The sequence below is a fragment of the Rhineura floridana genome, chromosome 18, assembly GCF_030035675.1.
Source record: "Rhineura floridana isolate rRhiFlo1 chromosome 18, rRhiFlo1.hap2, whole genome shotgun sequence".
Taxonomy (NCBI): Eukaryota; Metazoa; Chordata; class Lepidosauria; order Squamata; family Rhineuridae; genus Rhineura; species Rhineura floridana.
The window spans coordinates 14,457,697-14,471,829 of NC_084497.1; the positions used below are offsets into that span (position 1 = coordinate 14,457,697).

The 14,133-nt window shown below is 46.1% G+C and overlaps 1 protein-coding gene across 6 annotated transcripts in view; it reads left to right on the forward strand.

Moving 5' to 3' along the window:
• NPHP4 (nephrocystin 4) overlaps positions 1–14,133 on the forward strand; it is a 172,056-nt gene that overhangs the window by 20,818 nt on the left and 137,105 nt on the right. For 5 of the 6 annotated variants that reach the window (XM_061601417.1, XM_061601422.1, XM_061601421.1 and 2 more), the window contains one exon: positions 11,794–11,966. In XM_061601417.1, the coding sequence (XP_061457401.1) occupies positions 11,794–11,966 (173 nt within the window). Of the gene's footprint in view, positions 1–2,832; positions 2,980–11,793; positions 11,967–14,133 lie in introns of all 6 variants that reach the window. The other variant, XM_061601423.1, reaches the window with a different exon arrangement.

A 14,133-nucleotide genomic window follows, 5' to 3' on the forward strand; every position in this document is an offset into this window, starting at 1 on the left:
ACGCACCTGATTACTGTCACAGAGCACCTCAGGATTGGAAGAAGTGTGTGTGTGTGTGGGGAAGTGACATGAATGTCCACAGCATCCAACAGGAAGCAGCCCCCTAGATGCCCAGATATGTGAGCCAGCATGACCTGGAAGCCCGTATAGAGACCAGTGTGTACTCCCACACCTGCCGTGTCAACTTCTCTAAAGAGTCTTCCATGCTGTTCTCCGGTTTCCCTTTGACTGAACTGGTGGGAGGCTGGGGTCAGCGAAGGCAGGGCAACAAAATCAGCCTTTGTTGTATTTCACAACAAGTTAACAGGGCAGAATGAAGGGCAGAGAGTCTTGGTCCATAGCTCAGTGGTAGTTTAAGGCTTTGCCCTCCTAGAAAAGTGACACCTCAGCCCCAAAGTCACATCCTGTCTGTTCAGATATGGGTCCTGTTGGTTTTATCTGCTTGTTTGTGCCTCAGAGCCCTTTGGGGATTTAGATCAACAGTGTGACCAGGATGTCAGCAAGGACTGCCCCTTATGTTATATATGCATATATGTTACATGCTGCAAATAATACACTGTGAGTCAGTATCTATTATTCATCATCCCAATGAACTAAAGAGATGGTTCGTGCCTGGGATGCGAGGTTAGAAAAGGGTCTCCCATTGTAAATCATGCAGACATCTGCCAATGAAATGTCTCCTCTTAACAGTAATTGTAATCTGGTGGTTGGTATTGATATCGCAGTGGAAAAAGTTCTTCCCTTACACTTTTATTAATAGCTTAATAAACATAATACATACCTCTTAGTTTCAGAAACCGGGACCAGAGATTCTCCACCCCCTTTGTCTCCATCATGTCGAGTCATGTGGGTGTTGGGGCTGGAAAAGTCCCAGGCGCCAGGTTGCCTGGGGTCTTAAACATTGTATGCTGATCTCTTTAATGCCTTGGATGAGGAGGCGAAGGGTATGCTTATCAGATCTGCAGATGATACAAAATTGGGAGGGATAGCTAATACCTTGGAAGACAGAAACAAAATTCAAAGGGATCTTGATAGGCTGGAGCGTTGGGCTGAAAACAACGGGATGAAATTCAACAGGGATAAATGCAAAGTTCTACACCTAGGTAAAAGAAACCAAATGCACAGTTACAAGATGGGGGATACTTTGCTCAGCAATACTACATGCGAGAATAATCTTGGGATTGTTGTTGATCACATGCTGAATATGAGCCAACAATGTGATGTGGCTGCAAAAAAGGCAAATGCTACATTAGGCTGCATTAACAGAAGTATAGTTTCCAAATCACGTGAAGTATTAGTTCCCCTCTATTCAGCACTGGTTAGGCCTCATCTTGAGTACTGCGTCCAGTTCTGGACACCACACTTTAAGAAGGATGTGGACAGACTGGAACAGGTTCAGAGAAGGGCAACAAAGATGATCAGGGGACTGGAAACAAAGCCCTATGAGGAGAGACGGAAAGAACTGGGCATGTTTAGCCTGGAGAAGAGAAGACTGAGGGGAGATATGACAGCACTCTTCAAGTACATGAAAGGTTGCCACACAGGAAGGCCGGGATCTCTTCTTGATCATCCCAGAGTGCAGGGCACGGAATAATGGGCTCAAGTTGCAGGAAGCCAGATTTCGACTGGACATCAGGAAATGTGGCATGACGATGGAACCAAATACAGTAATACCTCGCATTAACATACTCAATGGGACCAGAGCGAGTACGTAAACCAAAAATGTCCTTAAAGTGAAGCACTACCTTTTAAAACTTTTTTTACCTCTCCTTCATGCGGAGCCTCAAAGCCCTGCGCTAAAGCCTCTGCTGCTGCGCTGCTGCGCCTACCAGCTGATTGCGATTGCGCCTCCCGGCTGATTTGCAGTGGCGCGATCGCCTCTATTTCTACCCCCACGCGCTGAAGCCTCTGCTGCTGTGCTGCGTTTCTGGAGAAATACAGGCATATGTAGCATGTACGTTATAGCGAGGCCACGTTAAGTGAAGCGACGTTAAGCGGGGTATGCCTGTACCTAGGGAGGTAGTGGGCTCTCCAACACTGGAGGCCTTCAAAAGGCAGCTGGACAGTTTATTTATTTATTTAATATATTTATATCCTGCTCCATTTCCGAAGAACTCAGAGCGGCAAACAGAGAAAACAGAAAACACAGGCACATATAAAAGATTTAAAAATTAGCAAAATATAAACATAGTTAAAAATATAATTAAAATTGAGAGAATTAAAAGCGACCTATGCATCACAATTAAACGCTTGACGAAATAAAAACGTCTTAACCTGACGACGAAATACAACAAGAGATGGAGACAGTCGCACCTCTACTGGTAGGGTGTTCCAAAGTCTAGGGGCAATCCCCGAAAAGGCTTTGGTTCTGGTTCCCATGTGATGAACTTGGGAGAATGGAGGAATCATAAGAAGAGGATCCCCAGAGGATCTCAGAGGTCGGGAGGGTTCATAAAAGGATAAGCGACTAGACTAATATAGAGGGCCAAGGCCATGTAAGGCTTTAAAGGTTAAAACTAGCGCCTTGAATTGAGCTCGGAAGCGGATTGGTAGCCAGTGCAATTGTTGTAAGAGTGGAGTTGTATGGGCCTGTAGGCCAGCTCCTGTCAGCATTCTAGCTGCCGCTCTTTGAACCAATTTAAGCTTCCGAGCTGTTTTCAAGGGCATTCCCACATAGAGCGTGTTGCAGTAGTCTAGTTGGGATGTAACTAAGTCATGTGTTACCTTAGTCAAGTCGTCTGTCTTTGAGCAGGGGGTTGGACTTGATCGCCTTATAGGCCCCTTCAGCGCTATGATTCTATTTTTTTTACAACACCGTCATCTCTGACCTAGGTGCATGCTGAGCGTGCTCAATCATAGTGCTGCCTATCAAAGAAGAAGCCAATAAGAACACAGACTACCTAAGAAGATAATGCCAGGGGCAGACCTTCAACATCATTGAGAAGCACTTGGGCATTCCTTCCAGCCCACAACAATCAGGTGGATCCACAGTTGGCTACAGAATCGTATTCAGAGTGCTTATCACTGGTTCCTTCTCAAACTGGGGGGAGGTAATGAGCGGGGTACCGCAGGGCTCAGGCCTGGGCCTAGTGATTGTCAACATTTGAATTAATGACTTGGATGAAGAGGTGCAAGAAATACTTATCAAATGTAGCCAATTATCAAATGTAGTCATATGGCTTCCTGTTAACTCACAGTAGGCTGGCTCACTAATTCTGCATGAAAAGGCCCATTCACGGCAGTTACCCCATGTCCCCACACCACACAGCCCAACAACAAAAAAATGACATTAGTTTTGCCGAATTGGCTCTAGTTTTTGAGATAATGGATACCCCTCAAATGACGATTGTACCCCAATATGACCTGTAGCTGCTGACATACGCAGCAGGGTTTGGTCTTTTTACTCTTGAACATTGTTTTGCAAGTTTATCCATTGCATATAATATCATATTGATACTTTTTTTTTTGGAAGAGGAATATGAGTTCGTCACGAAAAGGCTGCTTAAACAATCCTAATGCATTCTGCTACATTTGTGGCGAATACACTCTGCAAAAACAAAGAAAAAACATCATTGACTTTGTAAAACAAGCATATCTTGCTTATTTTGGAGTGAAGCTTGGAGATCAAGATAAGTCTTGGGCTCCCCATAAGGTTTGCAAAACCTGTGTAGTGTGCCTACGACAGTGGAAAAATAGAGAAAGGGATGCCTGTTGCAGGTCAAGAGACTGCTCTTGTACTCAGATTATTTTATTTATTTATTTATTTATTTCCTTTCATTTATAAACCGCCCATAGCTAGTCGCTCTCTGGGCGGTGTACAACAAAGTTAAAATACAATGTTACAATAAAAACGAGTATCAGCAAAATTTAAGCTAAAACATTAAACATAAACATTAAAACATTAAAATGCCTGGGAGCATAGCCAGGTCTTAACCTGGCGCCTAAAGGAAAGTACTGTAGGCGCCAGGCGGATCTCTTCAGGTAGGCTGTTCCACAATTCGGGGGCCACTACAGAAAAAGCCCTAGATCTAGTAACAGTCCTCCGGGCATCTAGATGGGTTGGTACCCGGAGGAGGGCCTTAGATACTGAACGAAGCGCACGGGTAGGTTCGTAGCGGGAGAGGCGTTCCACAAGATATTGCGGTCCCACGCCGTGTAAGGCTTTATAGGTCAACACCAGCACCTTGAATCTGGCTCGGAAACAGATGGGTAGCCAGTGCAGACGGGCCAGGACTCTGCTTGAGGGCTTCTCCTGAGGGGCATCTGGTTGACCACTGGGAGAACAGAGTGCTCAGTTGAATTGCACCTTTGCTCTGATCCAGCTGCAGCACACTTCTTACGTTTTTAAAGGCTTTTAAGATCACAATCATGCTTCCGTTTTGTCTCTTTGCTTTTGCCTTTTTGCAAATAGTTTGGTGAATGAAGGGAAAGGTTTTTTTTTTTATTGTACTTCTCATGTGTCATGATTGAGGCCGGGCAGCAGATGGTGCCGTTGCTCCAGGAATGATGCAAGGCCAGCAAGAGAATCCAGCCGAGCCCTGGCAAGTGGCGGCAGGTGACGGGGTGTCCCCCTGCAGTAGCTTTATTCTGTGGTGCTCTAAACCTTGCACCAGTAGCCCTTGCATCTTCCTTTCCCTTTCGACGCTCCCTTTAAGTGGGTTACCTTTAATTTTTAAATGTAAACGATGTTGAGTCTTAGTATTTCCAAAGCACAGTTCTCTGGAGCCTCAGGACCGGGATGCATTTTGCCTTTTCTCTCCCTCCTCCTTGCTCCTGGCGGCAGATGGGTGCCCAGTTTGCTCTTCCAGTTTCATTGACATTTCAATGCACAGGAACGATTTCTTATTGTCAGGGCTGGTGTCCCCTGACTAATACCTTTTAGTCAATTGTTAATATGATGTCCAGTCAATTGATGGATTAAATTGACTGCTTTGTATAGAAAAGTAGAATATTTTGAAGTCGGCCGAGATTAATCAATTAATTTGGCATATAAATGGCATAACCAGTAAGTCTAAAGGGAAAAAAAATACTTTCTTTTTTGATGGAGCACTTAATGTGTGTCAGCAGGCTCACCATGTTAGAAAAGGCATTACCCATCCTTTCCCACACAGGAGGTCTAAGGTATGCATTTTTCCAACATAAGAACTTGTATTATATAAATTTCCAAATCTGTCCCCAGCAGATGCTTGCTATTTTTTTAAAAAAAATGTTAGAAGCTTCTGTCATGGATTTTTCATGTCTGGTTTGTCTTGATGGGATGTTGGGAACTGGGAATTGGATGTTACAAGATAAGCCTTCTTGAGAAGTACAAAAGAACATATGAGGGTTCAAACTGCACGTTTGGGTGGGTGCAGGGTCCATGTGCTGCCCCTGTCCCCAACATCTCAGTGTGCATCGCCCCTCCTCTCCTGACCTTTGTTTATTGATTGCAGAGGTCTGCAGACAGATTCTGTTTCCAGGTGAATGCAGTTAGAATCCTCTGACTGGGAACTCTGTGCAGGTTTCTGATTGTGTGAAGGTGTACACAGTTAGAATCTCCCTTCAGACTTTGGCATGCATGGAGATGATGGGGGTAGGGTTTGTGTGCAAGGCCCCCTCCCCACTTCAAGCCTATGCGAAGTCACCTGAATGCCTGAAGAGGGCTAAAGATGGAGCATTATTTATGCAGTGCAATCTGCATAGGTGATGCTTTACAAAGCAATATAAACAAGCAGCAATTGAAACGTCTTGGTTCATACTCTGAGGCCCCTCCAGTTTACATTTGGGCTGGTGGGGAGTCGCCAAAGGAGGGAAGTACGTAAGGAGGAACAAGCGACAGGGTGGGGGCAGCAATGGAAGAAGCAAAGGTGGCTGGGACTGAATGTGAGCAGATGCAGGCAGACCTGTACATAGGCTGCTTTTTGGGTGGGAATGACCTCTGCAGGGATTGAAATTCAGTTACCAGTTACATCTGTATTCAGATTGAACCCCGATTTACTGCCACTGATGTGCAAATTGTACAAGGTGGCCACTAACGCCCTTAGCAATGCCAGTGTGACTCCCACCCCCCTGGAGGGCCATAGTGTGTCACTGGCACTCCAGGACCCTTTCTAAGCTTTCAGGACAGACTTCCTCTCTGGTCTGAGCAGCTTGGAGACCTGCTTTTGCTGTCTACAGGGCTCCTTCACCCTTGCCCATGCCTCTTTGGCTCTACAGGGGCGGTGCCTGGCAATGCCAGAGAGGTAAGGTCACCATCCTGCGGCCATTTGGAGAGCTAAGTTCTTCTTTCCCACAATGATGGCAGTGAAATCCTGGAACCGGTAAAATTGTTCCACTAAGTAATATCAACAACAACAGCAGAAAATCAAATTTTTTCATTGGGGGTGTTCCAGCTTCAGGGATTGAAATGCCGTGCATTTTAATGGTTTAGAAAGTTGTTTATTCTGTCACAGAGAATAACTGTCAAATCCTGATAAGCTGCTCCAAAGAGGGCAGGAGAACATTGTCTCATCTATCACAAACAGAGTTCCTGCGTGGATAATTTGCTGAGCTCTGTTTACCATTCTCCCTGAGCCATTCTGTTCCAGTTAACAAACAGCTTCATATCACTGTGATTATTCAATTATTATTTCCCCCCAATGATAATGGGGGAGTGCTTGTTCAGAGAGGTTTGCTGAGGTGCCACTTGAAATAATTGTTTTCCTCCTTTACCTTCCTGGGAAGCTGCCTTCAAACCTTTCAGACATTGGAGCAGCATGATAGGCTTAATGGCAAACAGAGAGAGTGGTCTGCGTTATTGGGTGGCCAGTGGATTTCCCTTAATGACAGTAAAACATGAAATACATTATACACTGTAAGTAATCCTGTCTTCAGAAGCTATGCGAGCACTTAAAAAGTAAATAAAATTATTCTTTGGATTTAATCACTGACCATATGCCATGAATCCAGGTGGATCCCAGGCAATGTACATTCTGAGCCAAGGAAGGTTGATTTCCATGACATATAGAAATTAACCCTGGAAATTGCCTTATACCAGGCCAGGGTATTTGTTCATCTAACACAGTCTTATCTTCTCTGAATGGCAAGCAGCTCTCCAGAGTCTTGGGGTGAGAACATCAGAAGAGTCTGCTGGATCAGGCCAGTGGCCCATCTAGTCCAGCATCCTGTTCTCACATTGGCCAACCAGATGCCCCAACTAGAATCCCACAAGCAGAACCTGAGTGCAAGAGCACTCTCCCTTCCTGCTTTTTCTAGCAACTGGTATGCAGAAGCATCCTGCCTCTGACTGTGGAGGCAGCCATCCTGGCTGGTAGCCATTGATAGCCTCCATGAAAAGGCTCTCCTGCTACGTGATCTTTTAACTGGAGATGTCAGGGATTGAATCTCTGACCTTCTGCATGCAACCATGAGCTATGGTCTTCCCCCAAATTATGCAGATGGATCTGACTGATTCTGCTATTTTTTCATAACTTCTGTTGGTTGTGGGGACATCAAAGCTCTGCCCCTAACCTTTTATATGTTGTAAACTGCTTTGCTATATATCAGTGTATAAATATGTTTTATAAATAAATAAACGACTAAAGATCCAATTTAACCGCCTCCCTGGCTTCTGGGATTTCAGCAGGCATCGCTCACACACTTTCAAGCATATAGCTGTAAGGACTAGAAGCTTGCTTTTTAGGTGAAAGTTGACATTCTTGGCAACTGGATGTTACGCCCACAACCACTTTCAGCATTCCTAGGGAGACCAGTATATGCGCCCTTTCCTCTCCTACTTGTTACTGCATTAAATGTGACTGTTTTTATAAAATCACCACTGAAGCTCCCAGTTCCAAGAAATACAATATGTGGGCCGAACTTTTAAAATCCTTTCCTCCCCTGCCCTCCTGAAAATGCTCCATGTTGAGGCTGCAGTTTGCCTGGGTGTGAAGTGAAGAAATAATCATGCTGGTCATTGACCATAACAATGAAGATAAGAAGATAAGTGAAGAAATAATCTTTTGGGGGACTGCACATGTACTGCATTTGGGACAGAGCTGTTATGATTCCTCTCCCAAATCTTCACCCCAGTGTTTCCCAGGTGGCCTTGAATTGCAAGCATGGCAGCCCCTTTAGCAAGGAGATCCAAGAAATGAAACTTATGTTTGCAAGACCAATATTGGTGCTTATGGAGACAGCACTTTGGGTGAGGTATCCAGCTCTTCAGGAACCCGAATGTAACTCTGCCTGGCCAGCCTGCTTGTCAACTCTTACTGACCATTTTTTTCATCATTTTGCAATAAAAGATAATAGAATAACGATTTATTTCTGTGGACTGATGTTTTAATGCCTTCCTCCATTATCCTTCCCTGACAGTCTGTGATTGCAGCAAATGTTTGACTCATGACACTTGGATAATGACTCTTTAATAGAAGGATTAACCTGCTCCTCAATTACACTGCAGCCAGAGATCGCACCCAGAGTTTCTGATTCATGCTGGTCTAAGGGGAGGCTACCGGACAATTATATTTCCTTTCTTCCCAAGGCTTCCGGGTAGGGAAGAAGTAGTTCCTTTTGACAGGTAGAGTTTGACATTCACTTTCACTTTTCTTCCCATTTGCTACTGCTAATGTAGGTCAGGCCAGGGCTGTGGGTGCCTCATCTGAATATAGGCTGGGAGGGTAGACTCTCCAGCCTGGAGCCCCTTAGGCTAGCTGCTGTGGGCTTCTGCTCAAAACCAGAGCTGGAAATGCACCAGGCAGAAAGATCCTGGCAAGATCAGGAGGCCTGGCTCCTGGTATCTGTACCAGGCTTATCCAATAGAGAAGCTTCATGTTGCTGGCCAGTCAAAGGGGCTGATGATGCAAGCCAGTGCACACAGCCCCAAGTAGCCTCAAGCCATGTTGCAATGCTAGACTTTAGCCCAGGGAGCCCACAGGGAAGGAAGGAAGCCAGACCCTAAAGGAAATCAGGTGGTGAGTGGCAGTTGCGGTGGAGCAGCTGCTCACATGCACAAGAACCAGGTCTTGCTGCCAGGCAGGCATAAAGGCCGAGCTTGATCCGGAAGCTTGTAAAGCCCAGGTCGGGGGAAGAAACAAATGCCTGTTTGGGGAAGTGGAAGTGACGTCTTCGCCCAGGGAATCCTCTGGCCTGTGGCAGAGCACAAAGTCAAGAGGTCCAAACCCATAGAATCCATGGCAGCTGGTCTGCAGGATGTTTAAGGTTTCATGTTTCACTAGCGTCAGAGGGCTTCAGGAGCTTTGTGCCTTTGTGCCATTCTCTGGAGGCCCATGTTTGTGTCCTGCAGATTTGGTTGGAATCGTATGTTTTCACAAAATAAGCTCTGTGGATTGTTGATATCTGAAACTCGTCAAATGACTGACATTGCACAGTAGTATTCTGGAGCAGCTGTCAGACTTGGGGGTGGGTGGTACTGCTCGGCATGGTTCCAGTCCTTCTTGGATGGTTGTTTTCAGAGGGTGGTCCTTGGGGAACGTTGTTTGGCCCAGTGGAGACTTCATTGTGTGGTTCCACAGGGTTCAATATTAGCCCTCCCGTTTTGCTGTTTGACATCTACATGAAACAGCTGAGTGTGGCCATCTGGAGTTTTGGAGTCGTCGTCAGCAATATGCTGATGACCCTCAGCTCTATTTCTGTTTACAACTGCAGGTGCAGCAGTGGATGTGCTAAACCTTGCCTCGATAATGGACTGGATGGGAGCCAATAAACTGAAGCTGAATCCAGACAAGACTCAGGCACTGTTAGTGGGTGGGTGCCTAGACTGGATGGAGGGGATGTGGCCCACTTTGTATGGGGTTACACTCCTTCTGAAGGAGCATATACATTGCTTGGGGTATTTCTGGATCCATTACAGTCATTTGAGGCTCAAGTGGTCTCAGTGGCACGGAGTGGTTTCCATCAGCTTTGACTGGTGACCCAGCTGCACACTTATCTGGACAGGGACAGCCTAACTTCAGTTGACTACACTCTGGTAATCTCTAGGTTAGGCTACTGCAATGCATTCTGTGTGGGGCTGCCTTTGAAGATGGTTTTGAAACTGCAACTGGTGCAGCATTTGGCAGCCAGTTTGTTGACTGGAGCATGATGTCTGAACATATAACACCAGTTCTGGTTGCTGGGTTCAATTCAAAGTGCTTGTTTTGACCTATAAAGCCTTATGTCGCTCAGGACCCCAATACCTCAAGGAGTGCCTCTCTCGACTTGAACTGACCCAGTCCCTGAGATCATCCTCTGAGGACCTTGTTTGTGTTTCCCCTCCACGGGAGGTCCAGAGGTGACAACATGAGAACGGGCCTTTTCAGGAATGGCCCCCCTCACTTGTGGAATGTTCTTCCCAGGAAGGCACACCTGGTGCCCTCTTTATTTTTAGGTGCCAGGTAAAGATTTTACTCTTTACCTAAGCTTTTGCCCCTTGACTTGAAGCGTTTTGGGCATTTGTGGCCTCTTTTAATGGTCACTTTTGTGAAGAAAAGCAATTAACAAATATAATTAATTATTATTATTATTACCAAAACAACATGGATAACCTGTTATAAATTTCAGGGTTGAAAGGGTGGGGGAGAAGTGGGTACAGGCCAGTGTGGTGTAGTGGTTAGAGTGTTGGACTACAACCTGGGAGACCAGGGTTCGAATCCCCACATAGCCATGAAGCTCACTGGGTGACCTTGGGCCAGTCACTGCCTCTCAGCCTCATGAAAACCCTCTTCATAGGGTCGCCATAAGTCGGAATCGACTTGAAGGCAGTACATACACAGGGCAAGAATGAAGATTTGAGCCCGCTAGGCCTGGAAAAGCTCTCTTCAGTTAGGTCCATGATCAGATGCCAAGTCACACAAGTAAGTCTACAGATGGAGTCCAGATGTCGAGATATTTCCTTCTTTCTATTGCATGTGAAAGGCCATTTTTTCACATACTGCCAACACTGTAAGGCTGTGGGCTCATTCCACAATTGGAGGAGTTGTCCTGTCCTTCCAATATTGCAGTGCCAATTGCTTTGCCCCCTAAGTCAGTTTCTATAGTATTTGGTCATAATTCAATAATATGCTTTCGCCCATAAATTCCTAACTCTAAAACAAGTTATATGCTCATACGACTTTCCTTCCTTTTTGAAAGAAATTTGAGTGGGCTAGGACCATCTCTCCATATTTGTGTCTGCCAATTCAGGTTTCAGCAGCTGGTATAGCATAGTGGGGAGGAGAGCCTGGCTGGGAGTCCAGAGTCTGGGACTTCAAATCCCCACTCGTGTCTCCCGGGTGTCAAGGGCCAGCTAAAGATCACTCCACAGTGAGTGGCTCAGGGGTTACGTGCCCTGCCACGTGCGGGCAAGCTGCATAGTCCGTAGGAGCCCAATTGCCCCCCAGCTGGCAGGTGTGGACAAGGAAGGGGCTGGCTTGTGCAGCTGTGGCAAGCTGAGCAGGCCCTAGCCAGCTGGGGAGGACTAGCCTCAGGGGGAGGCAATGGGAAACCCCCGCTGAATATTGCTTACCATGAAATCCCTATTCATAGGATAGCCATAAGTCGGGATCAACTTGAAGGCAGTCCATTTCCATTTTTTTCATTTCAGGTTTCGGTGAAGAATCCCTGATAAGCTTCCAAATCATCCTAGGGTTCCTTAGAGCAGAATTTGAAAACCATTGCTGTAACCTTTCCCTGTCTCTGTGGTGCTACCACACTCGTGTCATTGGAGGAAGTTCCAGGTATCCAGGCAGCAAGGGAGAAAGCGTGCCCGGGCCGACCGCAGTTTGAGAACTGTATTAGTAAGCTGCTGTGATAGGCCCAACTCATCCACTCTGTTCTCTTTCTCTCCCCTTCCAGACTGTTTATTTTCACACTTCTTTGGATCATCCCAGCATCGTCATGGTTGTGGAGGTCGTGGCTACAGCCAGGAGGCGGGACGGAACCCAGCTGGATATATCATGTGGCTTTGGGATCCTACATTTATTTAACAGCAAATCTGAGCCAACCAGCCTGATCTTGAATGACAAAGGGTATATAAATCAACTATTTGGATAGCAAAGGCAGACTGTGTCTTTGGGGTTGTTCACACAATCAAGATTCACTGGTTCTTAAATCTCAAGTGGTCAGCCCAGCGTAGACCATAGGTGGGGAACCTCCAGATGTTGTTGGACTTGTAATGCCCATCATCCCCAGCCAGCGTGGCCAGTAGTCGGGGATGATGATGGGAACTGTAGTCCCCTATCGCTGGTGTAGACAGAGGTGTCACTAAGGAGCATCATCTAGAGTGTTTTGCCTCCAACATTGTTTAGGGAAGAGGCCATAGCTCAGTGGTACAGTGCATGACTTGCATATGAAGGTCCCTGGTTCAATTGCCAACATCTACAGATGCAAGAATCTCAGGTAGCAGGGTGGAGAAAGACTCCTGCCTGGGAGAGCCCACTATGCAAGGGGGACTAGTAGCCAATAAGGCAGCTGCTTGTTGAAGTCCATTCCAGTGTCACTCATAGGACACTGTGTTTTTCCACCAACCAGAAATAACAAACCTGTTAGAAGGAGAGGCAAAACCAGATTGTTCTTCAAACTCATGTTGAGCTCTGAGTCTTCCTTTGAGTAGTGGCCAAACACATGCTTTGTATGCCAAAGGCCCCAGCATCTCCACTAGCCTCACCTGGACTAGGTCAGAGCACCACAAGGGTGAAAATGGGTTCGGAGGGCAAGGAAGATGGTCAGGGGTGTGGAAGACGTCCTATGAGGAAAGGTTGAAGGAGTTTGGGTATGTTGAGTCTGGAGAAGAGACTGAAGTGGTATGTGATAGCTCTTCTCAGATCTTCTGTACACAGACGAGGTCAAAGACTTGCTCTCTGCTGCAATAAGTTAAGAACATCAGAAGAGCCCTGAAGCTGGGTCAGAGCAGTGGCCCATTTAGTCCAGCATCATGTCCTCACAATGGCCAATCAGATGGCCCAGTAGGAAGCCCACAAGCAGAAACTGAGCGCAAGAACACTCTCCCCTCCTGCGGTTTCCCACAGCTGGTGTTGAGAAGCATTCTGCCTCCGACCAGGGAGGCAGAGCATAGCCATCAGGGCTAGTAGCCAATGATAGCCTTATCCTCCATGAATCTGTCTCTTTTAAAGCCCTTCAAGTTGGTGGCCATCTCTGCTTCTTGTGGGAGCAAATTCTGTAGTTTGTAACTGGATAAATTAAAGGATAGATTACAGGAGGATTAACATCAGCTGAACATTCGGAAAAACTTCTCAACAGTAAGACCAGTTCAGCAATGCTGTTGATTACCTAGAGGGGAGGTGGGCTCTCCCTTGCTGGATCTTTTCAAGCAGAGGCTAGATAGCCATTGGTTGGGGATGCTGTTAGCTCTGGATTAGCACTGAGCAAAGGGATGGTAAAGATGGCCGCCGAGGCATCCTTCCAACCAGGGTTGCCAGGCTCAGGGCCTGAGAATGATCCTGTATCTTTAGAAGAAGAGAAAGTCAGTCAAGTGCAGGTTTTCTTGCAACACTGTAATGGGAAAAACCACAAGATGGAATTCTCCCTTCCCTCTGCACAACTTTTCAAGGTGCAGAATCATTCTCAGGCCCTGAGCCTGGCAACCCTACTTCCAGCTCAGTGATTCAAGGGATTGCAAAGCCAGTCCGAATAGACAGTGCTAGGCTAGACAGACTAATAGCCTGACTCAATTTTAGGCAGTCTTATATGCTCAGCTGGCTTGTAGAACAGCCAGTGATAGTGTTTGGAAGGGTAGAGGAAGCGGCCAACACTCAGCCTTGCTTTTCCCCTGACATGCTGTTTTTCTGTGTACAGGGAGTTGTAGAGGAGCATCAAACATGAATATTATTCTCTCTCTCTCTCTCTCTCTCTCTCTTTCACACACACACGCACCTCTACCTCTGCAGTATGAAATGGTACAGTCCAGGGCGCAGGAAATCATACAATAGTAGAATTGGAAAGGGCCTGTAAGACCATTGAGTCCAAATAATAGGGGAGAACTATTATTCTTAAATGTTTACCTGGATGTTGAGCCAAACTACTCTGTTGGTGGCTAACATGCATCATATATTAAAACACATAAAAGTCTGTGAAACAGGCAGACATCAAAATCAGCACAAAAGAGACAGAGAAAAGCATGATTAAAACAACTCATAATGAAAGCTCATTAAACCAAATATTTTACTTCGCAGGAAG